This window comes from Elgaria multicarinata, chromosome 5 (genome assembly GCF_023053635.1).
Source record: "Elgaria multicarinata webbii isolate HBS135686 ecotype San Diego chromosome 5, rElgMul1.1.pri, whole genome shotgun sequence".
NCBI classification, from domain to species: Eukaryota; Metazoa; Chordata; class Lepidosauria; order Squamata; family Anguidae; genus Elgaria; species Elgaria multicarinata.
Genome location: NC_086175.1, coordinates 41,296,024 through 41,323,049, shown reverse-complemented (window position 1 = coordinate 41,323,049; position 27,026 = coordinate 41,296,024). Strand labels below are relative to the sequence as shown.

General features: G+C 41.9%; 1 protein-coding gene across 2 annotated transcripts; it reads left to right on the top strand.

Moving 5' to 3' along the window:
- Window positions 1-161: 161 nt before the first annotated feature.
- CCDC138 (coiled-coil domain containing 138) lies at window positions 162-26,068 on the top strand. 2 transcript variants are annotated; one of them, XM_063127469.1, is made up of 15 exons: window positions 162-266; window positions 1,045-1,105; window positions 3,902-4,040; window positions 5,039-5,157; window positions 7,425-7,603; window positions 7,708-7,866; window positions 9,031-9,150; window positions 11,196-11,273; window positions 11,364-11,474; window positions 12,238-12,402; window positions 13,740-13,856; window positions 14,613-14,805; window positions 16,898-17,074; window positions 23,675-23,813; window positions 25,520-26,068. In XM_063127469.1, the coding sequence occupies exons 1-15, from the start codon at window positions 201-203 to the stop codon at window positions 25,689-25,691; spliced, it is 1,995 nt and encodes a 664-aa protein (XP_062983539.1). In that variant the 5' UTR covers window positions 162-200; the 3' UTR covers window positions 25,692-26,068. The 2 variants fall into 2 exon arrangements, with proteins under 2 accessions (XP_062983539.1, XP_062983540.1); XM_063127470.1 differs by lacking the exon at window positions 23,675-23,813 and having other exon boundaries at window positions 25,520-25,642.
- The last annotated feature ends 958 nt before the right edge of the window (window positions 26,069-27,026 follow it).

Sequence of the window (27,026 nt, the reverse complement as noted above, 5' to 3'; positions counted from 1 at the left end):
TAAAGAAAAGGGCGTCCTTGCAGCGCTTGGCGAAGCGGCCTGGACGCAGCACAGCCGCCGCCTGGGCAAGACCGGGAATTATCCGTGGCTCGGGCGGGACAACCTCGCGCAGGCGCCCTCTGGCCTGCCCGCCTCTCTCCTCCCCTCGCCTCTCAGGCGGTTGTTGTGAATGGCGGAGCGGGCCGCGGGAAGCTCGACGAATGGCGACTTCCACAGAACTGAGCAGCTCGGTCGAGCGCTGGAGGAGACGCTATCTGACTGGAGAGGTGGTGCCTACGTGCGGGAGTGTGTGTGTGTGTGATATGAGAGAGGGAATAGATACGTGTCGGTCCATTCTCACAAGATCCAGGATGGGGGGATGAGGCTCTGCGGCAGTGTCTCGCCTCGAAACCTTGTACTCTCTCCGGTTGACAACCAGCCCTCCGGGGGCGGGGAAAAGGAGATGGCGGAAAGCAGCCTGTACATGCTCAGAGGCATAGCTTTTGTTACTGTTTTCTGTATGCTAATACACAGCCCTTGTATCGCAAATCGGTATCGAAGCTCTTCCCAAACTGATCTCGGCGGCCCCTTTCGGAGTAAGAAGGCCGTGGGCTCCTCGTGCTTTCAGTTTAGGGTTGCTAGCAACATTTTTAGAAGCAAACAAAAACGTTTCTCTTGCTCATTTGCCCACCGTACTGCTTCGTCGATGGTGCCATTTACGTGTGCCTGGGGGTTGTTTCCAGGAGGTAGTATCCGATGTTAGTGTAAGTGAAGTCTACTCGTAGGTAGGATAACCCGTGATACACGCCTAACCTCTTCAGCAGATGTTGCTTTTGCCAGCCTGGAGATGTAAGATCAGCTGTTGAATTTCTGCCTGCTATGCAAGTTGTACCAGTCTCTCCCAACTGTGCTGGGGATTTTCTCCATCCATGTCCTTGCAGAAGATCTAGCTTTATCTCCTATTGAACTCAATCTCTGGAATGTCTTACCTTCCCATAACTCTTCCCCACCCTATAAGCAGCCATGTAGATGATATTAGTAACTAGAACAATATTCTTTTTTTAGGATTATTCTTTGGATGTAGTGCAAGCCAAAAGTAAAAGTCGAAAGACCCTGATATCTGCAGGTAAGGTGTTTAAAGTTGTCAACCTTTACAGCAGAGAGTGACTGTTCTGTTGTATCCAAGTCAATAATAAAGACAGATGCTGATCAGTGTTACACAAACTCACTAGGTGTTTCTTGTCCCATTCATCACAAAAAACTCTCTTCTCAATATTCTGTTACCTGCAGATTGCTTTGGGCAGGGAAGGGTGGCTTTTCTCCCTTTCTACTGGGTTTTTACACAGACAGCAAGGTAGCATCTGCAAAAGCCCAATGGGAAGGCAAAACCATATTCCTTTCTTTCCCAAATTCTGTTACAGTTACAGAGAAGGTTCTTCTCTTTGCTGCTGAGCTTTTTCCAGGGATGACTGGGTGGGAAGAGTTGTTGGGCTTGGCAGTGATTATGTCTGGCTATTGAACCAAGGCAAAATATGTGGAGTCATCATGTCCCATCTTAAGCCTTCCTTAAACCAGAATTCCTGCTTCCATTTTCCAGATTCATGGAGATTGTTTCTTCTGACTTAGTAATTCGGAAAGAAACCTGGGTACATATTCGAAGGTCCAAATAGGTTTTCAGGTGCTCATGTCGGGTGCATTAATATCCTACTTCAGAGATGGCACCAAAAAGTGTTTCTAAGTCTGAGCCTTGGCCAAGATTAAGCCATCTTACCCCCAGATAGTGGCAATGTGATTCTGTTCAATGTGATTCTGTTCAAACCAGAATCAAGTCCTGAGGACACTACTGATTATTGTAGACTGTCAAAGCCCAACGTTTCTCTGTGTGGAGCTCAATAATTACTTTTATTTTTGCACACGTGGTTGGAAAATTCATTGCCTTAGATCTCCGGCCTCTAAAAGGAGTTCAGCTGGATTCTCCAATTTAACATCCAGAAATAATCCCATTGCCTATTTTCTCTGGTGAGCACAGTTTTGAGTGTCAGCAGTATACCAGTATGGGCCCAGACGGTATCCCGTATAGACTCCGAAGACCATGTCTTGTGTCGCTCATAGCATTTAGAGCAAGGGAGGCCAACGTGTGGCCCTCCAGATGTTGATGGGCAGCAAGTCCCATCAGTCCTAGCCATCACAGCCAATGGTGAGGAAAGGTGAGAGTTGCAGTCTATGAACATCTGGAAGACCATCTGTCTTCCATCCCTGAGATAGAGGCCAGAACTAAATCAAAAACCTTTTAATGATGTGACAGCTATAGGCAATAAAGAGGCAAACCAGTTGGGTTCTTTTTTTAAGTGTTTCTCTAAAATCTCAACCCCAAAACAAATAATGTTCTGATGTTCTTCAGTGACATCGATGTTAGGTGAACACTTCAGAAGTGTCAAGATATCAACACGATTTGTACGGACTTCAAAGTGGGTCAGAACTGCACCTTTAGCATGTGAATACAAAATATCCCAGTCCCATTGAAATTACTGGAACTTACTTTCAAATTTATTTATTTATCGCATTTCTGATCCTCTCAATAACTAATGTTTATTTATTTTATTTATTTACTAAAACATTTATATCCCACTCTATAAATTCTCTAAATAAACATTTTGGCTTAGATCCCAAAATGAAGAAATTTACAGAAGGAAGATTTCCTGTATTCTCCTGCCTTCTGCAGCTACCTCCCTGGAGGATCAGGGAAACCATGATGAATAATGTGGGATATGAGATTGGGGGAAGGTTGCTTGGGGAGGAGAGACTTGCCCCAATATCAAGTAGAGATCAGAGGGTCCCTGACCCTCCAGAGAGTTTTTTTTTAGGGTGCCGCAGGAGAAAGACGGGGATGGTGTGTGTTTTTTAAATTGTATCCAGCAGACGTCCCGTCCCCAATGGAACAGCATCTGTCAGTGGGATGGATTCCTTCTCCCTACCTCAGCTCCCTGCATACCCCCCCCCCCAAATCTACTGTGAATGCTTGGAGGGCCTTCTGGAGCACATTGCGGGGGTAAAGAGGGAGAGGGAGCAGCAGAGAAGAAGGGGAAGTTCCATTGCACAAACAGGAGTTTGTTTGTGCATCGTTGGATTTAACCCTTTCTGTGAGCTTCTTCAAATTTGTATTTTTTAAACTCAGTTGATATATTAAATTATTTTGCTTTCCTTATGTGCTTGCATTTCTACACTTAAGAGACCTGCATCATTCTGGGGGGTGGTTGGGGTGGGGAGAGACATTTAAAGATTCATAAAAATAGTTTGGTGTATTTTAATTTCAACCAACCCATGTTGAGGCACTGCTCTTTTTATCAAAGGTGTTTTTCCTCACTTTTTATGAGAGACGTATCTCATCCCCTGTCCTTTACTATAAGGACAGAAATAGACACATGAAGAGAACCTATCTCTTAGGAAAGGGGTGAGAAACTACCCTTGATAAAAAGAAATGTCTGAAAAATCATTGGAGGGGTTTTTAAAGGAAATTTATTTTCGACAGCACCTTTTAGATGTTTCCCTTTGATTTTCTGTTTGTGCACTTCACAAACATTTCAATCCAGATACATACGTACCCATCACCTTCCTCATCATGGAGTTTTTCAGAATTTCTTTTTAGACAGGTCCCAGACTCCTAAATTTGTTTTTTGTTTTTAATTCTAACTTTAAAATGATGCTTTTATGACCAAGTTATTTTTAAGCAATGTGAAAGCCTCTAACTTCTTTTTAAACTTGGGAGTGTTTGATAGTTATAGACCTTGGTTTGCACTTTTAGATTTATGTCACCACGTAATAGTGCATGGTTTTTTTCTTAAAATGTTCTCATCCAATACAAAATAGATGGTTTGATCATTATTGTTGTTCTTTTAACCAGCGCAATGAAATATGTTTCTAGGTAAAATGGACAGCTCACTTGATGATACTATTGCATCTTTACTCAAAACCTCCTCACAGTCGAAACATACCTATTGTGGAAGAAAGCACGATAAAAAACGTCTTTTTGACTCCTCAAAGAGTTTTAAAAAGTTGAGTCAGTAAGTAAACCCCTTCACCCTTTGAATCAGTCTTATGCTTTCTTGCTGTTAAAGCCCACCAAAAAACCCCGAATTCAGTCCTTTCGCTCTGGGATCATATGTTTCAGTATCAAAAAGGGTTGGGTATCTTTCCTACTGTATATTTTATTTATTTAAAAATGTCTTGGCCATCTTCAGGACAGGAAACCTCTCAAAGTGGCATACAATAATAAAAGTCACATAATGAAAACAGTAAAAACAGCAACAAACATCCTAAGAAAACAACAAATGCCAGCGTGAAAGCAAAAGCTACCACATACAATTGCAGCTACAATCCAATACAATAAACAATCATGGGAAGGCCAAAATAAAATAGTGGGCTTTCAGAGCCTTCCTAAAAACCTGTAATGATGGGGCCTAGTGGACCCCTGATGGCAACTTATTCGAGAGGTGTGAGGCCACTGCAGAAAAGACCCTCTCTTGTGTATTCACCTATGTATTGCCCTCAAAGGTGGGCAAGTGAGAAGGCTCTCTGTTGCTGATCTTAACGTGTGAGCAGGAACAGATGGGTGAAAAACTGGACTTGGAAACACACCGGTAAAGGCATTACATGATCGGATCTCCTCACCCCCAACAACACCAGCTGAAGCTTCTGGACCCTCTTCAAAGGCAGCCCCACATTCAGCATGTTACAGTAGTCCAGCCTGGACATCACTAGCATATGGATAACCAAGGCAAGGCCTACCCTCTCCAGATAGGGCTGGGCATGGCAGCCATCTGTGTTTCCAGTTAGCTCTGAGTCCAGGAAGGAACCGAAACTGCCTGCTGGGTCTTTTACGGGGCATGCAACCCCATCTAAGGCCGCTTGTAAACCTCCATCCAGCCCACAGTCCCTCTGTTTTGTCTGGGATAAATTTTAGCTGGTTTACCCTCATCACCATAAGGAGGGTGAAACTGGAATTGGTGCTAATTCCAGCATTATTTTATACTGCCTAATGTGATCATTTTGTGTTTATCAGGCCAGATGATGAGTTGGATTCTCTACATGTTTCAAGGCAGCTTGACATCCAGTCAGAGTTCACTGGAGATTTTCTTGGACGTCACGAAATAGAAAGTGGAGGCACATACTCAGAAACAGGTAATCAAATGCTTGCTATTCCGAACACCACTTAAGTGCAGTCTTGCTTAATAACCTGGCCACAACTTAACTGAGTAGAATTTATAACTCTTACCAGTTCGACTGACCCCTAGCAGTTTAACAACAGGTTGATGGTGGCATCCTGTACAAGACAGTTGATGCTGAAGTGGGCCAGTTCTGCCTCACTTGCATCCTAAGCCCATATCTTACATCCCCTGTCTTAATTCATTTTTTTTTCTGGCACATCTTTGCGATACTGGCACAGTGAATCACTTCGCCTTACTCAGCATATTGAGGTTCCCTGGATGCAACAGTGGCAATTGGTGCTGTGCCATTGGAGGGAGCAACATCTGTTCCCAGTTTGACACTGGCAGCTTCTCACCTGAGCCTATGTTCCGTTGCATATGCACAGCAGCACATAGCATTGGGTTTCTAGTTGCATAACTGTTCTGTATATATAAGCAGGACAATGCATTTTTAAGGGCACAATCCTATGCCCGTTTAAACAGAAAAAACTCCTGCAACGTGCAGGCTGAGGAATGCTGGGAGTTGTAGGACTTTTTCCTGTTTAAACGTGCATAAGTTTGCACACTGAAAAACCTAAATTGGAAACATTTTTAGCCACTATGTTTGTAAATGTCTGAGCTTTCAACATTGTTCTCAGATTAAAGAGAAGTGGTTTCATTCTTAATTTGTAGCAGAAATTGGAGAATTTAGTGCTGGGGGTGGGGTACAATTGCTTGGTCCCGCAGGGTTCCATCTTGTCCTCCCATACTTCTCAGCATTTACATGAAGCCGATAAGAGATCATCTGGAGATCTAAAGTGGGGAGGGGGGTTTCTTCAATATATTTAATGGCATTTTTACTTTACATCTGACTCAAGTGAGGCAGTGGATGTGCTAAATCAGTGCCTGGGATTAATAATAGACTGGATGAGAGCCAGTAAGCAGAAGCTCAATCCAGACAAGATAAGAGGTTTTGTTGGTAGATGCTTAGCCTGCCCAGGAGGTGATGGTGAACCTGTTCTAGTTGGTGTTGCGCCTTCGTCAAAGGAACAGGTTCACAGCTCCTACATCGAGCTTCGTCACTGGAGGCCCAAGTGGCCTCCATGGCACGGAGCTCTTTCCACCAGCTAAAGCTGTGCAGTGGGGGAGGAGCATGCAAGCCACTGACTCATTTCCAACCGTGGTTTGGACGATCATCTGAATTGAGCTTTTGGCCACGATTCACCTTGCCATTGCGAGTGTGATATCTGCCTCTGATGAGTGTAATGAAAGAAAGCCCAGCCTGGAGTTTGGGAGAGGGTGCGGAGCTTCTGTGTAGTTCTGAGCCTTGGAGGGTTCAGCACAATGACAGAGAAGCTCCCCAACCCCCTTGCCAGCTCTGAGCTAGAGGCTGTGCTGCCCTCCACCAAAACAACTCCCAGTCTTGTGCTCCTGCTCAGGAGGGATCAGTTTGGAGCTGGCCTGTTTGGTGGTGGGTGACTAAGATGTTCAGATATCAATTCCTCTGGCTCCCATCGGCTGTGCTGCTCTGTTGTCATTCATAGAGCCTGTGAAGTCATAGAGCTTTAGGACAACTGGAAAAACTTTGAATGTAAATTTGGAAGATCTGGCAAGCTTTCTCTCTTTTTACACTTTTATACCTGCTCTGAAATCATTTTTATTCAAGAAGGCCTTTAATGATTATTTTTTGACCTATTTCTATTAACTTGCTTTTATCATTTTTTCTAACATGTGTTGCTTTTATTTATATTCTATTTTCTTTTATTGTTGATATTTTTCTCCAATAAGCAACCAGCAATTACGCATCTAGTTTATAAATTTATAATATTTTTTTTAAAAAAGAAAAATGTACAAACAGAGATATTTTCTGTTTTTCTAACGTTATAAGGTGGCTTGTGAGAAGCTTTACTAAAAGGCAGAATATAAATCCCATCAAATAAATAAATGTGCAATCTTTTGTTTCACATGCAGTCATGCCATAGACTTTCAAATTACACCTTGCTTGTGCAATTTAGTTGAGCATTCTCTGAGATTAGACTTCCGTACCGGCTTATAAAGCCCAGTAATAATACACCTGATACATGACAGAATGACAGGATATCAATCTGCGTGCCAACAACCTCAATTGCTGTGATATTTAGTCACACAAGACTATGCCAACGTATAATCTTTGCGATAATACAAATCTCTCCCCCGTAACTGGCCGTTTGAGAATTGAGGAATAATTTGCTGAATATGTCTGCTTCTATTTTCACCTGTTAGATATTACTCTGCCATCCAGTTTGACAGTGGCCACATGTTGTGACTATGGTAGTGGTGGTGATGCCACAAGAGACAGTGTTCGCATTCCTGAAGCCCAAGAGGTGAATGGGGAAAACCTGCTACCATCTCACTTCAGTCAAATTTATCATGAACTATCCATCATACATCAAAAGCTGCAGGTAAAAATTAGCAACGGTTCAAATATCAGTAGAATTATGATGATGATTTTCAAATATTAGTACATCAGTGCAATATTTTGTGTTCCTTGTCTTTTATGATGAAGCAAGAAAAGCTAACTCAGCAGGAATTTGCTTTGAAACTTGAAAAACGAGAACACTTCTTAAGTGAACGAGAAGCCCTGCTTTGTCGACATGAAGCTGCTTTGACCAAAATAAGAGGTGTTGAGGCGGAAGTTCATACAAAATTTCAAATTATGAAGGAGGTATTATTCTCATATCTTTCTTTACCTTTAGTAAACACAGTTAAACACAGTTAATCTCATTAGTACCCATCTCTATGATTTGGATTATCCTCATCTACCTGTTACGATCCTTTGCGCGTGTGGATTTGTCTTCTGGGTGGGGGGACACTTCCTGGACACATGAGTATTGTGAGCATTTGATGAGGATGGAATGTGGGTGAGAGATCAGTCCTTGCTTTGATGTATTAGTTCTCCTCTTGTTGACATCCTAGAACCTAACTTTAGTTGTTCTGCGAGTTTGGATGATGAAAGGGCATATCTTGCCTCTTGGGTACAGGAAAGGGATAGTCTGAGGAGGGCAAATACTGCATTGGCAAAAGACAGACTGGGTGACAGAAGCTCAGAGCCGTGGCAGTTCTGCGGAGAATACATTATGCAGAGGATCAAGCAGGAGATAGCTGAGACGTGTACGTAATGAGAAGCCATCGTGGATGAACTGCCCCATGGGGGTTTTCTTTTTGGCAACTGCCATTTTTAATATTCAAGTTGCAGCGGGGGCATGCTGGAGCATTTCATTACATGCAAACCTGGCGATAATGGGTTGTTGGGGTGGTAAACAAGCTGCCTGGAACCAATGAGCTAGTTTAGGGTTGCCGAAGACTTGTCAACCACTCCAATAACCCACCCTCGCCAGTTCACACATAACAAGAAGCTACAGCGTGCCCCTGCTGTTCCTAGAATATTCAAAATGGCGGCCGCCACTGCAACAAGAAGCCCTGAGGGGAATTTTACCCACTGTGGCTTCTTTTTATGTGCAAACCGGGCCTCTGAGAGTTTAATCTTACGGCTGGTTTACGTCTCTATGATTGTAAGTCTATTTCTTTCTGCTTTGGTTGGCACCGTTTTTAAGTTTGAGCCAATTTAGTTGGCCTGTACAAGTGAGCAGTGTATTCACCTGACAGATGAGCATATTCACGAAGATTCAGGTTTTAACTTCCTTTAGAAAATCTCCCCACCCCCCACCCCGCCTCATGTATCTTAAGGGTCTTGGATTATCACAATATAAAGATTATCACAGGGTGACCCAATAACATATGTACTTGCAGCTATAGAGGCTGGCTTTAAAATGCTTTTTGAAAGTAGCTTGTCAATCCTGTTTTAAATATTCTTTATTTCTTTTTGCAGCAACATGAAGCTGAAATTCAGCAGTTGGCTGAAGCCTTGAAAGAAAAAACAAAGGAAAACAAAAGACTTAAGACATCATTTGAAACTTTAAAGGAACTGAATGACACCTTAAAAAAACAGGCAAGCACAATTTTAACATGAGTCAGACACTGTAAATGCTATAAATAGGATGTTTTCAGAAGGTTCTGTAGCACCAAACAGTTAACACAATTTGTATGATCTTTGTTATCTATGAATTATGCATTGTAAGAAATATAGTTGCCAGAAGTTATAAATTCAGGGATAATTCACGTTAACTTACCGTAACACATACAGGTAACCTTTAAAAATGTTGCCCTCTTCAAGAGGTCTTGGAATTCTTTTAAAAACTTTATTTTGGATGTTTTTTTGTTGCTTTGGTTTTGATCTCAAGTACTTCTGTCTGTAAACTCTGCTTTCAAATGATGATAGGCCTCCCTAAGTTGTGCAAATTGGCCACATCTGTTCTACAGCATGTAAAGGGCTGGTGTGTTCCTGTAAACACACCACTGGGGACCCTTAGCCAACTGTGTCTCTGGAAAGCGTTTATCACATGTTTTCAGACAAGCATGTTTTCTTGAAAGTGTTAATCACACGTTTTCCTGGATGAAAGGAAAGATGGGTTTAACCTGAATTCAGTAATGCATAAAAATGTAATGTGTCTTTTAATGCAGTGCTAAAAAAAATTTTTTTTACTTGAAAACATGTTCCTTTTTTCTTCAGTAAAAATTCTACCTCAACGCATTAGGATTGTAACCATAATTCTGGGTAGGTTGTTCAGCTCTCTTTATACAGAGAGATAAATGATGATTCTACATCTCCTGTTCACTTCACACCGTTATGTATACTAGAGATAGCAATATATATTCAATATTTGAGGGAGGAAGAGAATAATTATTTGTGAACAGATTTCCACATACTGAAAGGGTGCAGAAGTGTTTTTTTGGGGAGGCGTATTGCCCCCCCAGTCCTTTCACAGGACGGATGACATCAGGGGTGACCCCACCCTCTGACATCACCCCCCACCTTTGTTCATTCAAATTTTATCGTTTCTAGCCAATGACCATCACAATATAAACACAGGGAAGCATATTTGTAAAACATTGAACAATCAATATGGAGGGGCACTGGTAAGGCCCTGAAAATACAAGTAATATAGATTTAAATTTTTGTTTAAATTGAAACAGAACTCCCCTGAGCTTTTGTCGCTGCTATTGTTCAAGAGCTGCTTCTTATCTTCGTTGCAGCTGGTGCAAACAGAACTACTCCTTGGCTGATGAATTTATCTGTGTCCACCAGCAGCCATCTGATCTTAAGGTCATCTGGTAAATCTAACAAAGTCTGGAAAGAGAGGATGAACCTGACCCTCGGGGACTTATATAGAGGACAATATAAAATATAGTGCAACACATCTTCAATTTGGCCTGCTGCACAGAACACAGAATTGATATTTTGCTGGCTTTTTAGAAAATCTGCCAGCCAGATATTCGGTGGGCATCAGTTGGAACCTACAAGGTAAAAGCATGCCTTGTAGGGGGAAAAATACTTTTGTTTCTTTTTCATGCTGGAAGGAGGCATGGAGAAAGGGGCTCAGACAGCACCAGGAGGAACACCTCCTCCTCCTCCCAGCTCAAACAGAGTCCCTGGCTTCATATGGTTCCCAGCCCCTTTCCCCCCACCCACCCACCCCGGACACCAGGCACTGCATGAAGGTACAGCAGCTGATCTTCCTGGCTCGCGCCACGTCAGGATGCCCTGCATCCCCACTCAGATCAGGGATAGCAAAGGGACTCCCCCGTGCCGGGAAGAGTGTTACGGCCCCAAATCCCCTGGGTTTATCTCTGATCTGAGATAACGGGGGCTTTTGTTGATGGCGTGTGCCAGCAGGGATTCTATTGATGGCACATGCCAGCAGGCGAATGCCCACTGTTGCCTCAGATTGGTGATAACAGTGAGAGATGACCTTCAAAAGGATTCCTCCAGGGGGAAGGCAGGGCTTACAGCTAAAGCCCCGCCCTCCAGAGGAATCCCCAAAGCCTCCGCAGGCCAGATTTCGGTTCCCTGTCTGCCAGCTTAGGCCTGTAGGTCAGAGGGTCTACACTGAAACATTTTCAAGGTTTGGCTCAGCATTTTCTGCTTCTTTTTAGTTAAGTGACGTAAGTGAGCAAAACAAGAAGTTAGAAGGCCAGTCTCGAAAAGTACAAGCCCGTTTAGAGAATTTGCAGGTACGGTTTCATTCTATTTCTTATTGTTTGTCATCTTTGCAAGAAAAAAAAAGTCTTAATGCATTTTCTTGTCAATCTGTCCTGTTCCAGAGGAAGCATGAATTTTTATCGATACAGAAGTCTAAGGAAGCTTCCCACACAGCCCAGGAACGGAAACCTGTTAAGCCAGAAAAAGGGATAGCGTCATCAAAACCTCCAAAGGTAAGCTACATGCTCTGCAAAAACTGTGACCCCAGCCCGTTATTTCAAAGAGCGTTATGTTGTGCACATGGCAGTTCAGTGAAGGGGCCAACTACTCATGTGAAGAAAGGCTGCCCTTGCGCATGTGAGGACTCCATGCACACACTGCAGTGCTTGTATGCGGAAGAAGAAGAAGGTCTGGCCATTGCGTTTTATTGGGGTGAGGTGGTGGGTTGTAAAATAAACGAGTTACTTTAATATTCTTGCCAAATACCTTTTCTCCCATTTCAATTAACTCGTGACACCTTTAGTGTAGGATGCTAATGTCCATTGTGTATGATTTGTTCATATATGCTGAAGGAAGGGGAGCAAAGATCAAGCCCAAAAGAAATGTGGAATTAAACCGTTTGGGTTTCTCCAGAGAAGCCAATCGAAACAAAAGATTCCTTTTCAGAAAAGGGAGAATCTGTAACAAGGGCGGGGTAGAAATGAAAACAGTAACAGTCCTCAGCAGAGGAAGAGACAACTGTATTTCCAGTGACAATTTTGCAGGACTTTTCGGGCAGGCGTTGCTTCTCCCCCTTCAGACCTGCGTAGCAACACCATCCACAGGCAGATTTCCATCTGCATTCAGTGCAACTGATGCAAGCCAGATGTGCGTTGCAGTGCAGATTGCACAAGTCCGTGCATGCTTATAGATACCATCTTGTCGTAAAAACCCTCTTAAAAAACCACCAAAAACATCTTCAAACACGCCCTGAGAGATTTGCTTTCATGTTTGCAGATACCTCTTAATTCACACGTCTATGACCTTTTAACGGTATTAATGGACTGGATCTCAGATCATCACCTCAGCAAATTGATGCTAGAGGAAGAGAGAGAAGACATTCACAAGCTAACAGGCACGCTTGCTTCCGAAAAAGACTACACACAGGAGAAGTGTATCAGGGTAGAGTTTCCCCCCCTCTTGTTTTATAATAAGACTCTTCGTATCATGTATTATGTGTTTGGCATTTGTGTGTCCAACTAGCCAGCAGAGTAAATTGAATAGTTTGATTCTGAAGGGCCAAAACTCCTAGTTATTTTAATATTACTGGGCTATCCATTATCCAGACCCAGGCTATCCAGGTTCACTGGGTATAATCGCTTGTATAACGCTAGGTATGTTTAATGATATATAATTAGCATTTCCATTTATACAAACTTTGCTTATCCTGATTTGGACGTGTTCCAGCCCACTCAGAGAAATGAATTCATATTATTGTGTAATGGAAGATTTAAAAAACAAACAAACACAAACTAGAGGGTGATCATTACTTAAGATAAGAAATTACAAAAATCAAGCTTTCTTATCTGTCCCTAAGCTGCAACTCTAAACATACTTAACAGTGGAATTACTTCTTACTAAACATGCATAGGATTTCACTGTTATTTCTGCACCCATACAGGCATGTATGTATGTGAGCTGTGTTCATGCCTTCAGAATGCCTTTGTTTTTGTGATCTTCGTTCTTCCATGCAGTTCAGGAGAATACAAAAGTAGTGGCGCAGGACCTGATGCCTGTCAGAACATAATAATGATTTAAAACCGATATGGGCAACCCATTGGCTGCGTGGTGCCCTTGGCCTCTCTCTGTGCTGCCTGGCAGAGCCTCGGGGTAACCAGGCCTATTCTGGGATACCCGGCAGAGCTTTAGCGTAACCTACCCCCTTTTCCCCTCTGCCCAGCTGATCAGCTATCAGCTGATCAGGTCATGGTTTCGTGATGCTAATAATACTGAGAAAATACCAGTATGGGTCAGTGTTATTTTAACTTCCCAACCTCCCCTAGTAATCCCATCTCCTGATCTCAGAAGCCAGGGAGGGGAGGTTTAAATCCCAGAAATCCTGTAAGCTGGGGGCGTGGGCGTGTGTGTGTGTGTGTGCGCGCGCAAACCGCACATGTGTACAGCCCTCGAGGCCAAAAGTTTGCCCACTCCCGATTTAAAAGAAAAGAAACTCCTTGTACATAAAAACCAAGTTTATACAGAAAATTTGTAAAATGTATTAAAGCCAGCACAATATCAAAATACATTTGAAGAGTTTGTCAGCATATTATTATTATTATTATTATTATTATTATTATTATTATTATTATTATTATCATCATCATCATCATCGTCATCATGTTATTAATTGTTCATTTGAGAATATGATATCCACAAGAACTAACTTACATATAGAATATATTGATAGAAAACAAATATTGGGGGAAAAATTACAATTACAGTGTTTTGTGTTCTTACAGTTTTTGCCTCTAGTTGCTGAACAACTTCAGTGGATGCCCTTTGTGAATCCGAACTTACACATGCATGTGGTTAAATTCATTTACTGGTCTTTAAGGCAGTTAGATGGAGGGATGCAGGTGAGGAATATTTACACCAAGTAGCTCATTTGCATTTAGATAAAACTATTCTTTATGGAGGTTTCAGTTTTTATGGCGTGAGCTTGATCTGAATTTCACCTAGCGGTTTTATTCATTTTCTTTTACACCCTGGGTAAAGTACTTCTAGCACTAATTCACTTACATTCATGATACTTTTTGTTAGGTAGAGGATTGCTTTTCTCTTGTGAATAGTCAAGATCAAGATGGCTAGAATTCTAACCCTGGTAACATTGCTTTGAAGGAATGTCCGCTGATTTTAATGTAACTTACATGATACTGCCTCTTGTCACAAACCATCATCTAACCTATATCACCTTTTATTTTTCTGCTTTGATGGAGGCTTTCTCAACTTGTAGCAATCTTGCAGTTGGTAAAAACAAAACAATATGCAAATGTTCAGAATGACTATAGATGTTTAGGCAGTAATCTGGCCTAAACATCTCCCTGGACTGGCATCTTCAGGCCTGGTTCAGAATCATGCTTTGTAACATGATGCTGGCATATAGATTGGTATACTTCATGAAGCTGTTATCTATTGGGGCCTTAAGTCTTAAACTAGATAGTTTGTGAATTAAATATTTAAGGCATGTAGTGATTGATGCTGATGGTCTTTGTGTACAGTATACTAGATGGTTTTTTATATTTATTTAGAGTATATTTTATAAAGAAATGCAAATAAATATGCAACATAGAATACTGTGTTCATTTCCTGTGGTTTTGTCACTTGAATAACAGCATGCAACGATGACATCAACGATGAGGAGACTGGGTGAAGACCTATTTAAAGGTGTTGCACCGAAGGGAAATCAATATCTTTCTTCCGAACATGCTACTGATCCCAAACCAAAGTCAGCAGCTTTCTTTAAAAGCTGCAGTTTACCTTTAAGAGTCGTATCAACTTTAATTATAATCAAAACAGTGACACAAGGTATGTTCCATGCATATTGTTGAGATTGGTATTGTTTTAGCGTATGTAATGTAAGAAATGAACACCCAGTATAAAAACACTAGCTCCGATTGATACATAGTTCAAGATGGTTTGTACATAATCTTTTGCTTTAAAGTTACAGTGCAGTAGGGGGCATGCTAACTAAAATTTTGCAGTATAATAATCCTGCAACAGAGCAATACTGCATTAGTTACCTAGTCTATGTCCAAAATAAGTATTACTCCGGTTAATGTATCTGTTTATTATTTTACCTAAAATCTCATTCATATTTATAGAATAAAGTATTTCACTTTGCAAAAAATAGGGAAGGATATAGTTTCCTAATCAAAACATTGGGAAATGATAAGTAAATAGAAGTACGTTCCATTCAACACTGATATTTACTTCTGAATAATCGTGCATAGGTTTGTGTTCCATGTGTTCTTCGGAGCTGAACACACTAATTGATTCCTATCGAAGATCTGTGATTAGGATTGATAAAGTTAGCTGAAAGTGCATTTTATTTAAATCCATCCAGCACAAAACAGTGCTATTCCTTCAACTATCTAAAGATGTGCAACAAAATCTATTCAGGGTAAAGGAACGTTAGCATCTAATTCAGAATAAAAAGCTACTTCAGTTATCAGTTGACCTTTAAGAAGAAGCATTTCTTAGGCTAGTTTTAAGTTCCAAGCGTAGTGAGAAGCTTTTCGTTTTTGTCTCAGCGAAAATAGCTGGCAAGTTCCAGGTTGGGGATGCAGCACCTCCAGCCCACGGCATGGAGATAACCTCAGAAGTGCAGGCGGCTAGGGGGCGGTGCTGAGAGGGGCAGGCGCTCTTCCTAGCACTGGCTGAGTCCTGCCACATGGTACGCGCTGCCCCGTGGGAATGACACGTGCTGCGTGAAGCCAGGGACTCGGGGACTGTTTCTCCCAGAGTCAACCAAGGCCCTTTCTCAGTGCTGAGAGAGGTATGAAATTCCGTGGCGCTCATAGTACAGAGAAAGGCAAAGTGGGCAGGAAGGGAGCGGTGATGATGATGTCAGTAGGCATGGCTGCACCCCCTAACATCGTCCGACCCGCAGGGAACTTGATGGTGGAGAAGTTCAGCTGCCATCCCAAAAATGGCACCCCGGGCCTGGGCTTTATGAACTTTGGCTTTTTATCAAATGGACTTCTTCTGTTATGTAATTCAAAATACGTATCTTGTATTTCAAATGCATTTCAGCAAGTACTCGATTGCAAAATGTCGCTTTAAACATCTTGCTGCGTTGCTCTCTTTCAAGCTTAACTCATATCCGTTCCAGAGCAGTAGCCATGTCAGTCTGTAGAAGAACAAACAACAGAATCCTGAGGCGCATTTAAAGCTGAACAGATTTATTACACTTGTATAGACTGGAGTCTACATGAGTGGGGAACTGAGGGGAAATTATAGACAGTGGAGTCAGAAGGTTACTGACTCCACTGTCTGCTACAGGACTGCCTACATTTCTTGCCCTTTTGACCCCACTGTCTACAATTTTGTTCTGTAGATGTATTTCTGTTTGAATGGATAAAAATCATTTTTATCCATTGCTATTTCGTTTAAATTGGATTCTTACAATTGCTAAAATACCGTTTCTCTTTTTAAAAATCGCCGGGTTAAAAATTGAATCTGAATACAAACATATTACAGCTATGTTTATAATCTCTTAAAACTAAAATAGTAGCCCCCTGTAAAAGATATTGGGCTGAGTTCAGATTTAGTCATACTTAGGGTAGACCCTAGTCCTAAAAGTTTTAAGGACAGCCTTGGTAACACAAGGGAGGTTTGTAAATGTGAAAAGCTTATGTACCGTTTTGAGCTTATTTGATATAATTAAAATATGAGTTGTTTTGTGAGTGTGATTTGCTTCTAGTCAGCAATCATAATACATTGCTGCTTGACACACATAATGAGCAACTGTCTCCATTAAATAGGCAATAAAGACTATTGTTATTATAACCATTATATCAGTATTATGTAGGACCTATTTAATGTATAGCTGGTTTAATTAAGAGACTAGAACTAGCGATGTACAATTTTAATATTTTAATTCTAACGCATCTTCTAGCTGATTACCTAGCACAAGCTTTTGATTCACTTTGCATTGATCTGAAGACAGATGAAGGAAAAGCCTTGTTTTTGGACTACCAAGCTGTGCCCATTATATTGAGTCACATTAGAATATCCAGCAAAGGCCTGCTTTCCAATGCAATTGACAGTTTACTTCAGATGACAATAGAATCCAGTAAGTATGCTACATTATAATAATCTTTATTTTAATACTGGTTTGCTCATCTTATGTAGCTTACAGGATTACGGTTATTAAAATATACCTGGAAATTGCCTCTTGCTTGATCACTTGTTGCAAGTAAGAGTTGTTTCCAGACAATTGTTTCCAGGAAACTTTACAAAATTTTCATTCATTAATATTTGGGACAGACAAGCTAGGGGGGGAAAAATGTTTTTCTAGACTCTGGTGCTCTTTAGCTTTGTACTTTTCACACTGAAAGAGAAATTAAAGTTTGTGGAAGAAACAGGCATATAGACTCCTCTTTGAAGTATAATACCCTGATTTTTGCCTAGTAAACATGATACAAGTAGATAAACATGATGCAAGTTGGATAAGGCCCATTCTTCCCTTTTCATAAGGTACCTGAGAGTTTATGGTAGCTCAGTGTAGGAAGCGCCAAGAAGAATAACTATGAGAGAGTCACTCATGACTTCAGTGACTCTGATGCTCCAGAGGTGGGAGGAAGGGTACATGCTTATGTTCTCTTAGGCTGCAATCCTATACACACTTAGCTGGGAGTAAGTCCCATTGAACTCACTGGGTCTTACTTCTGAGTAAACATGCATAGGATTGCACTGTTACTCTTGAAAAATATGTGAACAGTGTGTGTGTGTGTTTGTATCTATGTATTTTATCTATCTGCAAGACGAATGTTTTGTTTACAAGATTGCTTTGTGCAATCTTGTCTCCCATACTTACATTGTTACCTGGAGAAATGGGCAATATTATCTTTCAGTTTAATCAACACCTTACTCCAACATTAGACCCCAGTCTATTAGAATGCAATGATTCCTGTCTCCAAGTTACTTACTACTTACTCTTGTACAGAACTTAGCAAGATCTCCAGATATGCCTCCAGCCAAATAGAATAATCATTCTGCATTAAAGACTCTAAGTTAGTTGAACTAAAAGACTGAGAACTCTATGCATTCCTATGCAAACCAGCCTGCTTGATCTTCCACTGAGATAAATTACTGCTAAGGACTCATCCCACGCTTTCTGCCTAGGGTGATTATGCTGTTTTATCTTAACCAGGAAGTATTGCTCCTTTTTATCTTTAGCCCTCAACACACTAATGTCAAGTTAGCAGTTTGGTGCCCTTTATATGTTATTGGGAGTACTTTCCTTTACATCAATTGCACAAAATGTCCAGAAGACATGACAGTTAGCTTAGGACCTTTGGTAAAATGCAGCTCATAAACAAAATCTTCTCCCAGGTACACCCATTACTAATCTCCCACTTTACACAGTTTTGCGGCTGAGTGTGCTGAAGCCAAGATCTCCCCTCTTTAATGAACGCACCCCTATGATGTACGTGCTTGTAACATTTACGCTTTATGACTTTAGCTGCAGACGTCAAAACCTCTTGGGCATACGCATAAGCCATTAGAAATATTTATGAAAAACGGTATGCAGTTTGTCCTATATTTTGTAGCATAGATCAATCGTACACATGCATAACAAAATGTACTGCAGCTTTTACTGTTTCCTGCAGCTGGAAAACAACACAGATGATCAGAGGATAGAGTCATACAAGAGGAACTTCAGAGGTTGTGAAGCGGTGGGTCTGGGTGGGCTGTGCAAGATTGAACCAACAGGTTTTGAGAAACAAGCTTAACCCCGCCACCATAGCTTTTAGGGCAAGGAGCATGAGCGACAGAGATGAAAGGAGATAGTAATAGTAGTATAGTAATGAAAAGATATGGTAGGTGAGGGTGGAGGAATAGCCAGGATTTGGGTTCAAGAAAGCTAAAGATCACAGAGGGTGGATGTGTGTGAGAAAGTAGCAGATGGTGGGAGCAGGGAGTCTGAGGAAAATGAGATTGGGAAAAGTGGAAGCAGTGGAGAGCGGTGCCGTGGTGCTACACACAACCAGCAGGATGCTGAGGGCCCTACGAGGGTGAGGAGACTGGAATTCTCAGGGAGCAAGGAGGGCCGCTGAGAAGCAGAGGCAATTTGATCTTGGCATGGCTGAGGGAGGCCTGAGGTGCTACGCAGTCAACTACTGCTGGCATGCAGGGCCCCAAGGGAAACATTATTATTATTATTATTATTATTATTATTATTATTTACGTTTATATACCGCCCCATAGCTAAAGCTCTCTGGGTGGTTTACAAAAGTTAAAAACAGTGAACATTAAAAAGAAAAAAACGAAATTTAAAACCATAAAAAGCATAAAATACAAACAAAAACAGACAATATACATTTAAAAACAACTATTCTGGGGTCAGTTTAAAAACTCAGCATATGCTGTTAAATGCCTGGGAGAAGAGAAAAGTCTTGACCTGGCGCTGAAAAGATAACAATGTTGGCGCCAGGCGAGCCTCATCGGGGAGATCATTCCACAATTGAGGGGCTACCGCTGAAAAGGCCCTCTCCCTGGTTGCCATTCTCCGAGCTTCCCTCGGGGTAGGCACCTGGAGGAGGACCGTAAATGTTGATTCTGGTCAGAGAGAGATTCCCACCCCAACATTAAACCATTGTACTTTGCCCATACAATTAAAACAGTCCACTTAGAAGCGTAATAGTCTACTTGTTTCAAAAATTCTCAGAGTGGGCTTGCCTTTGTTTTTAAGTGACTCAAAGCAAGAGGTACCAACTCTTAATGGGTTTTGTCTCCTTCCTTTCCACTCTGAAAACAGTTCTTGGTGAAGGCTAGCAGGAAATTAGTCACAGGCTCATTTGATCCACCACCAGGCTTTTTAATGTCCTTTTCACCTGCCATAGGAAAGGTCCTGCCAGTGCCAGTCCACTGCATCAGACTCTTTTTAAAAAGGCACTTCTAAAGGGCTTTAGCTAGTTCAAAGGGCCATGGCCATATGTGTAAAGAAGTCAGCAGATTACACGAATGTTACCACTACTTTTTATTCAGCATGGCTTTGCACCAGCCTCTTGTTAAAAAGTTTAAGAAATCTGTGTAATTGTCTAGAACTGGCTGCCTTGAGTGCCAGTTTTGGTAGAAAGGCAGGGTACAAATCAAATCAATAAACAAACAACCTAAAAGTCGGTTTCCCCATTACTGTTTCATTGTGTGCAAAGTTGTCCTTGAGCATTGAGCGTCTGGTATTTATCCCTTTTAATCACTTCTATGTAAGTGGGAACATGCATGTCCTTAGCCAGATCTTCTTCAAAGACTTGGGTTTTTATTCTTGATTTTGAGGGGTTTTAGAGCAGCCTTCTCCAACCCGGTGCCATCTGACATGTTGGACCACAACCTCCATCTTCTCCATCCCGCATGGTCATTGGGTGTGCTGTCTGGGGATGATGGGATCTGTAACATCTGGAGGGCATCAGGTTGGGGATGGCTGTTCTAGGGCATGGTGGGTTTTTTTTACTCAGACCCACTTTCTGCATAGTATTTACTTTGCAGTGGCAGTCAGGGCAGCACTGCAAGAGTTAATCCGTCACATCCTTTATTCTTCTAAAGGACAGGTGTGAAGTTATCTTGAAGAGAGGCATTTGAAGTTGAGAGCAAAAGAAATAATTTATAGCTTATGTAGGATAAGCAGTGAAATATCTCTTTAAAGGACACCCTGCCCCAACCCCTCCTTTCTCATCCTGCCTGCCTTTGTAGTGTTCTTTCCGATTACGTAGGATTCTCTTTCTCTTCTAGCTTTAAAAGGTTAGGAGAAGCATTGCTCACCATGTGCTGCTCTGTGTAATGCTAGGCAGGGCTGAGCTGTCTGAACACATGCCTTGGGTTGTCATTCCTCTGGGAGCTTTCAGGGGCTGCTCTCTTTGGAAAATGCCTCTAAATTTGGGGCTGCATTCAATGATGGCTGGATGAGGGTGAATAAACTCATGGTCAGTGGTAGTGGGCTGGTGGAACTTGGTGGTCTGGTTGGCTAGGGCTATGCCTGTTCTGGACAGGATCATACTCCCCTGTAAGGATTAGCCTGGAGATAGTCCTGTTGGCAGCTGTGTCTCAGAGTATTTTGGTTACACCTGCTGCTGAAAGATTGCCACAGGCCACGCTTGTTCAAGCTTTGGTGACTTCCAGTTTGGACTGTTGTATGTGGGACCATGTTTAGAATGCTGAGGAACTGCAGAATTAATATCACTTTCCACTTAAACCAATACTTCAGCATTCTGTAGTCAAAAGAAACACCCTAAAGAGACAGGCATTGGGATTGTTAAGGCAAACGGCCACCCCGTAACCCTGCATTTTATTCAAAAATACACCTTCATCTCCCACCATTAGGGGGGAAAAAAACCACCAAGTTGTTGAAGGCCATAATTTTCAGGTATACAAATTTGTATATAACACACACACAAATTTCCGGTTTAATATCGTAGTCAAGAAAACCTTTTTAAGACCGAAGTTGGATTCGATGCTGATGGAGTGAGATGTGCGCCTGGTGAGCTATATCTGTCATCTCCGGAACTTTCTCCTGATGTTCACGATCGTATCTCGGCATGTCTTTCAGATATCTCAGCTTGGCTGCTTCATCGTCGCTTGAAGCTTAACATGGCAAAGACTGAATTGCTTGTTTTTCCTCCTAAACCTTCTCCTCATCTCTCATTCTCTCTTACTGTCAATGATGTTACGCTTACTCCGGTCAAGGAAGCTCGTAGCCTTGGCTTTTTCTTCGACTCCTCGCTCTCCTTTATTCCTCATATTGAGGCAGTAGCTAAATCCTGTCGTTTTTTCCTGTATAATATTGCCAGGATTCGATCATTTTTGTCTGTCTCTTCTGCCAAGACGCTTGTTCATGCACTGGTTATTTCACGGTTGGACTACTGCAACCTTCTTCTCTCTGGCCTTCCTTCTTCTCACATCAGTCCGTTGGTTTCTGTTCACCACTCTGCCGCAAAGATCATCTTCTTAGCTCGCCGCTCCGACCATGTTACTCCGCTTCTGAAATCTCTTCATTGGCTTCCAATTCACTTCAGAATCCAATATAAACTTCTCCTGTTAACCTTCAAAGCTTTTCACGGTCTAGCTCCTTCCTATCTCTCCTCTCTCATCTCACACTATTGCCCCGCTCGTGCTCTTCGCTCCTCTGATGCCATGTTTCTCGCCTGCCCAAGGGCCTCTACTTCCCTTGCTCGGCTTCATCCATTTTCATCTGCTGCCCCTTACGCCTGGAATGCTCTTCCAGAACATTTGAGAACTACAAGTTCAACCACAGCTTTTAAAGCTCAACTAAAAACTTTTCTTTTTCCTAAAGCTTTTAAAACTTGATGTTGTGCAGACTTCTACTGTTACTTTCTACTGTTAGTTTTTCCCTACCCTGTGCCTGCTTACCCTACCCTGTACCTGTTTGCATTCTCTTCCCCTCCTTATTGTTTTACTATGATTTTATTAGATTGTAAGCCTATGCGGCAGGGTCTTGCTATTTACTGTTTTACTCTGTACAGCACCATGTACATTGATGGTGCTATATAAATAAATAATAATAATAATAATAGCTCTTGCTGAGTCCAGTTGATTCAGCAGTCTAAACCCTGTCCCAGTGCTAGGAGGCACGCAAGTGGGAAGTTGGGTGTGACCGGCTTCCCCTCCCCTCCCCTCCCCACCTCGGCCTTTGCTGCTTGAGCATCAAATGCCACAGAGGCAAGTGGAACTGGGCGAGTGAAGGTGGCAGTAAACCATGTCCCCAACTGCAAGCTCTGAGGCTGATCATCCAGAGAGCTTCGGCTGTCGGGCAGTATATAAATGTCATAAATAAATCCCTCTAAAGAAAAAGAGGGCTTGATCCTGACCTTATTACAAACTGTGGCCAAAGCCATAGCTGGTATTAAAATGGTTGTTGGTAATCTCAAGATAATAATGGAACTATTGGGTTTCTGTGGCAGGGGAGCCTAGATTGTCAGCCCTGCAGGAGGAAAATAAAGGCTTTGAGCCAGAATAAGTAGCAGAAAAGTAGAGTCCTTGGCACATTCAGGAGATGGCCCAAGAGAGTTCATAATTCAGTTCTTAACACTTCCAAAGTAGGCATGATTTCCTTTGCTGGGCTAGAAGGGAAAGTTGCATCCAGACTCAGATTGTGCTATTTCCTGCCTAGAAGCAAATAATCAGAGGTGTACCCAATGGAGGCTGACGGCGCCAACGTCAGTGGGGCTGTGAATCCGCTCTGGGTCTCGGTCAGAACTCTAAAGGAGCTATCGAAGGTTTTCCACACCTTCGATAGCTCTTTTAGAGTTCTGACTGAAACCCAGAGTGGATTCACCACCCCAGACATTGGAGCCACCAGCCTCCACTGGGTGTACCTTTAACAGCCAAATGACTTTGGCCGGCAACAGGAATATTTCTTTCCACAGCCATTACTGAGCTGTCTTTGTGGCTAGATACCAGAGAATCCACTGATCCCTCAGAGAACCTCATGAGGCAGTACATTCACCCTCTCCAATAGGTTAACGTTTGTATTTCTGTATTTTGTTTTATAGCTATAAGCACACATCATTGGTGATGTAAGGTCTGTGCTAAAATCTGAATTTAAAGTGTTAGTTTGATAGTTCGTTGAACACCAAATTGAAAATCGTTCTAGTCTTAACTTGCTTAAAAGCATTTAGTTTTTGCTTTTTAAGCTCATTCTTCTTCTTGATCACAGGGGTTTTGCATCGGTTTCTGGAAGCTTGCAGTAATGAAGCCTTTTTCCGTACATGTTCAGTGCTACTTCGAAACCCTAAATTAGATATTCAAATACTGGAAAAACTCAGCATTCTACTGCAAAAGCTCTCAAAAGTTAAGTAAGTCTTTCACAATTTGAAGCAATTTTCTTATCATCCCCTATTTATCTTCTTTTCCAAGCCCATTGTCAATGGTCAAGTTAGGATGTTGGTAGCATAGGAGACTCAGGAGGGAAATTAATAGGAAAGAGGCATGGAGGCTACAAACAGACTAGGCAGCAGTCCAGGTCCAGGCAGGGCAGAGCCAAGCAAAGGCCAGAAGTCAGCACAGCGATTTGAGGTACATTCAAGGAACCCAAATTGGAATAGTTGCCAACCTACCAACAAGTATCTTCCTGCTTCCTTTTATGAGGCCTGGGAGATTGGTCAAGAACTGTTCAAACAAAGGCACGAATGGTCCTTCAGATGTTGACTGCCTGCAACGCCCATTCTCCCTCACCACTGGATATGCTGGCTCAGGCAGATGGGAATTGCAGTCCAACAATCTAAGGAGGGCGCACGTTCCTCATCCCTGGTCTAGGGCCTTCCAGGCCCCTTCCCCACTACAGCTCCACATCCTTCCCCCTCAGAAATCCTCACCTGAGGTCTAGGAGCCCTCGGTCGCCACGTGCAGTACAATATGGTGGGGTGGGAAGAGCAGTGCTACGTCACCTCACTCTCTGCTTGTGCACAATAGTCTCTGGATACTGGCCAAAGTGGGAGGTGGGACTCCAGCATCTGTAGGGGACCTTTCTCTTCCAAGGCTGAATGTGGATGAGAATGTGATTCCAACCAGTAATTTATCATATGCAGTTTGGTATGGGCTTCAATGGGAATTAGACCAGCCTCTAGCCGCAAAGCAGCATTGGACACACAATGAGGTATTGAAAATATAGTTCTTAGAAATTTGGTCTGAATAATTTCTAAAGGGCGGAGGTTATAATAGGCGTACAGCTGAGATCCATATCGCATTTGGGCAATAGTTTTGGCCACAAACACTTGGATCGCGGAAGGGATATGTTGCCCGCCTTTAGTATAAAAAAATCTTATCAGTGCTGCAGTGCTCCTTCGTGCATTTGTCACCACATGATTTATATGAGTGAGCCATGATCCTGATGCATGGAACATCATTCCCAAATATTTATAGCTAGCAACCTGCTCAATAGGATTTTCATTAATCATCCATTTATGTTTTATTTTCCTCCTGCCAAAGACCACCACCTTGGTCTTTAGAATGTGATTCCTGACATCCATTCAGCAAATAATAGTTCTTTATTGATAAGTGTTAGGATCTGTCTTCCATCAGTTTCCTTAAACTAACATGTTTTAAATGTCTGTGGGGGTTATCAAGTTTATTGAGACTATTCGCACTGGGTCATTTTTGAGTGTTGGTGTAATCTTGAAGGGCTCCCTACATAAATTCATTTCTCCTCTATCAACACTCGCATTGCTGAGTTATTGACAAATATTATTTGCTAGAAAATTTCCCTGACATGTTTAAGTTTGGTAGGATAAATTGACTGGGAAAGATTTTCTCACTGATCAAAAAGCAGATCAGAACTTCTTCTTTATCATTTTATATTCTCATGTCAGGTTCATCTTACATAGGTTCAAAACATACCAAAAAAGGCACCATAAAATATCTGTTAACTACACCAAAAATGGTGCATACTCTTATTTCAATTGTACAAACTCTTCAGAATTTGTGAATTTCAAATGTAATTGGGATTCTTATAATTGTACTGATGTTTTGTCACTGTGTAACATTCTTGGGAAATATTTTGCAGGAGTAATAAGAAGATGTTTGAGCTGTTTACTATTCACCTGATGATTCAAGAACTACAGAGGACAACACATCCTCATCATGCGTTTTTATGTATTAACCTCAACTCAATTCTGTTTAATTTGGGTCTGACAAAAAGCAACCCACTAGCAAGTAGTCTAACTACAAGCCAGTAACCAGCTGCATTTTATTAAGGGTTGTTTCTTTGTAGTTTGTTCATGTTAGACGAATAAATAAGATGAGTGTGGAAGAGAATTATCACAGTGGATGCCCTCTCTTATACTGATAGACTTTGCAAGATAGGCCAATAGAGTCTTTTCAAAGAGAGTTTGCCATTTTAAATAATCCAAAATACTGGATTCCTAGCACCACCTTCTGTAAATATTTGATAAATTTTAAACCTGTCTTTTAAATTGCAGCACCATCCCCTATCCCTTGCAATATGATCAGAGCTGTCAAAGCTAAATCCAGTAATGTGCAGTGCTGTTTTTCATAAGCCGTTCCTCATCCAGTAGAAGAAGGATGGCAAAATCCTCTGGCCTAGGGATGCTGGATCCTTGGTCCCCACAGCTGAAAAAAAAAACCTCAATGCTAAATGACAAGCTGTTGTGGAGGTTCCAGGTCATCCTCTGATTTAAAGCCAACAGGAGTGATGTCTTAGGAGGCGAGCAGGAAAGCTCAGGTGCTCACAGAGGCCTTTGGGATGGCCTCCCATTGTGCATTTCAGCGTGTGGCAGGAGAGGTTGCCAGTAGCTGGAAAGAAAGCCAATGAGAGCTGTTGGCCAATCAAAAGGCAGCACTGTTTTCCAGCTTGTCCAACCGCTACCTAGCACTATTATCAGATGGGTAATGGGACCACACAAAGCTTGGGTACGGCCCACTTGTAGGCCATTGCGAAGGATGCACAATGGTCTGAACTCTAATCACCAGCTCATTTGACAATCCCATCCTCAAAGTTGTATCAACGAGTTACTCTGTTATACAAATAAGAGTTAATTTTGTACAGGATTTTTTTTTTAATGTTAGCTTGCTACCTTCTGCATGTTCCGGGGCAGCTTAAATGTTGAAGTCAGTCTTAAAAGAACGTGGCACTGCTTTCCTCTCTGACTGTACTCTGTACTCTGGCTACCTCATTGTTCAAGGATATTGCCATTTTCTCCTTTATATGTATTTATTGGCTACCACCATGCCTTAGGGATCCATGAGTATTCTGGAGTGCCTTATTTGTATACATTTTAATATAATATTAAACAGCCCCCCCAAAAAAAATCTTAATTATGTGGACAGAATAATACTTTGATATATCAAAAATACTTTTCCATTTTATTTCATGTCAAAGGGATCTTCTTTGAGTTATTTTCCTTTCCAAGAATGGAAGGGTTCCAGCATTGGAATCCAGCGGAGTCTGAAGCATAGAGGTTTGTTTCTGCTAGCAGCTATTGAGAGTGTGGGACTTAGAGGAGGATTGGCAAACATATGTTTGAAAACTGCCCTGTTCTGTTACATACTTT

Excerpts from the sequence above, each read along its gene's own strand:
- CCDC138 (XM_063127469.1), top strand. The coding sequence starts at position 201 with ATGGCGACTTCCACAGAACTGAGCAGCTCGGTCGAGCGCTGGAGGAGA. Across the intron at positions 9,151-11,195 it reads ATGACACCTTAAAAAAACAG|TTAAGTGACGTAAGTGAGCA; the intron begins GCAAGCACAATT and ends GCTTCTTTTTAG. Across the intron at positions 17,075-23,674 it reads TCAGATGACAATAGAATCCA|GGGTTTTGCATCGGTTTCTG; the intron begins GTAAGTATGCTA and ends TCTTGATCACAG.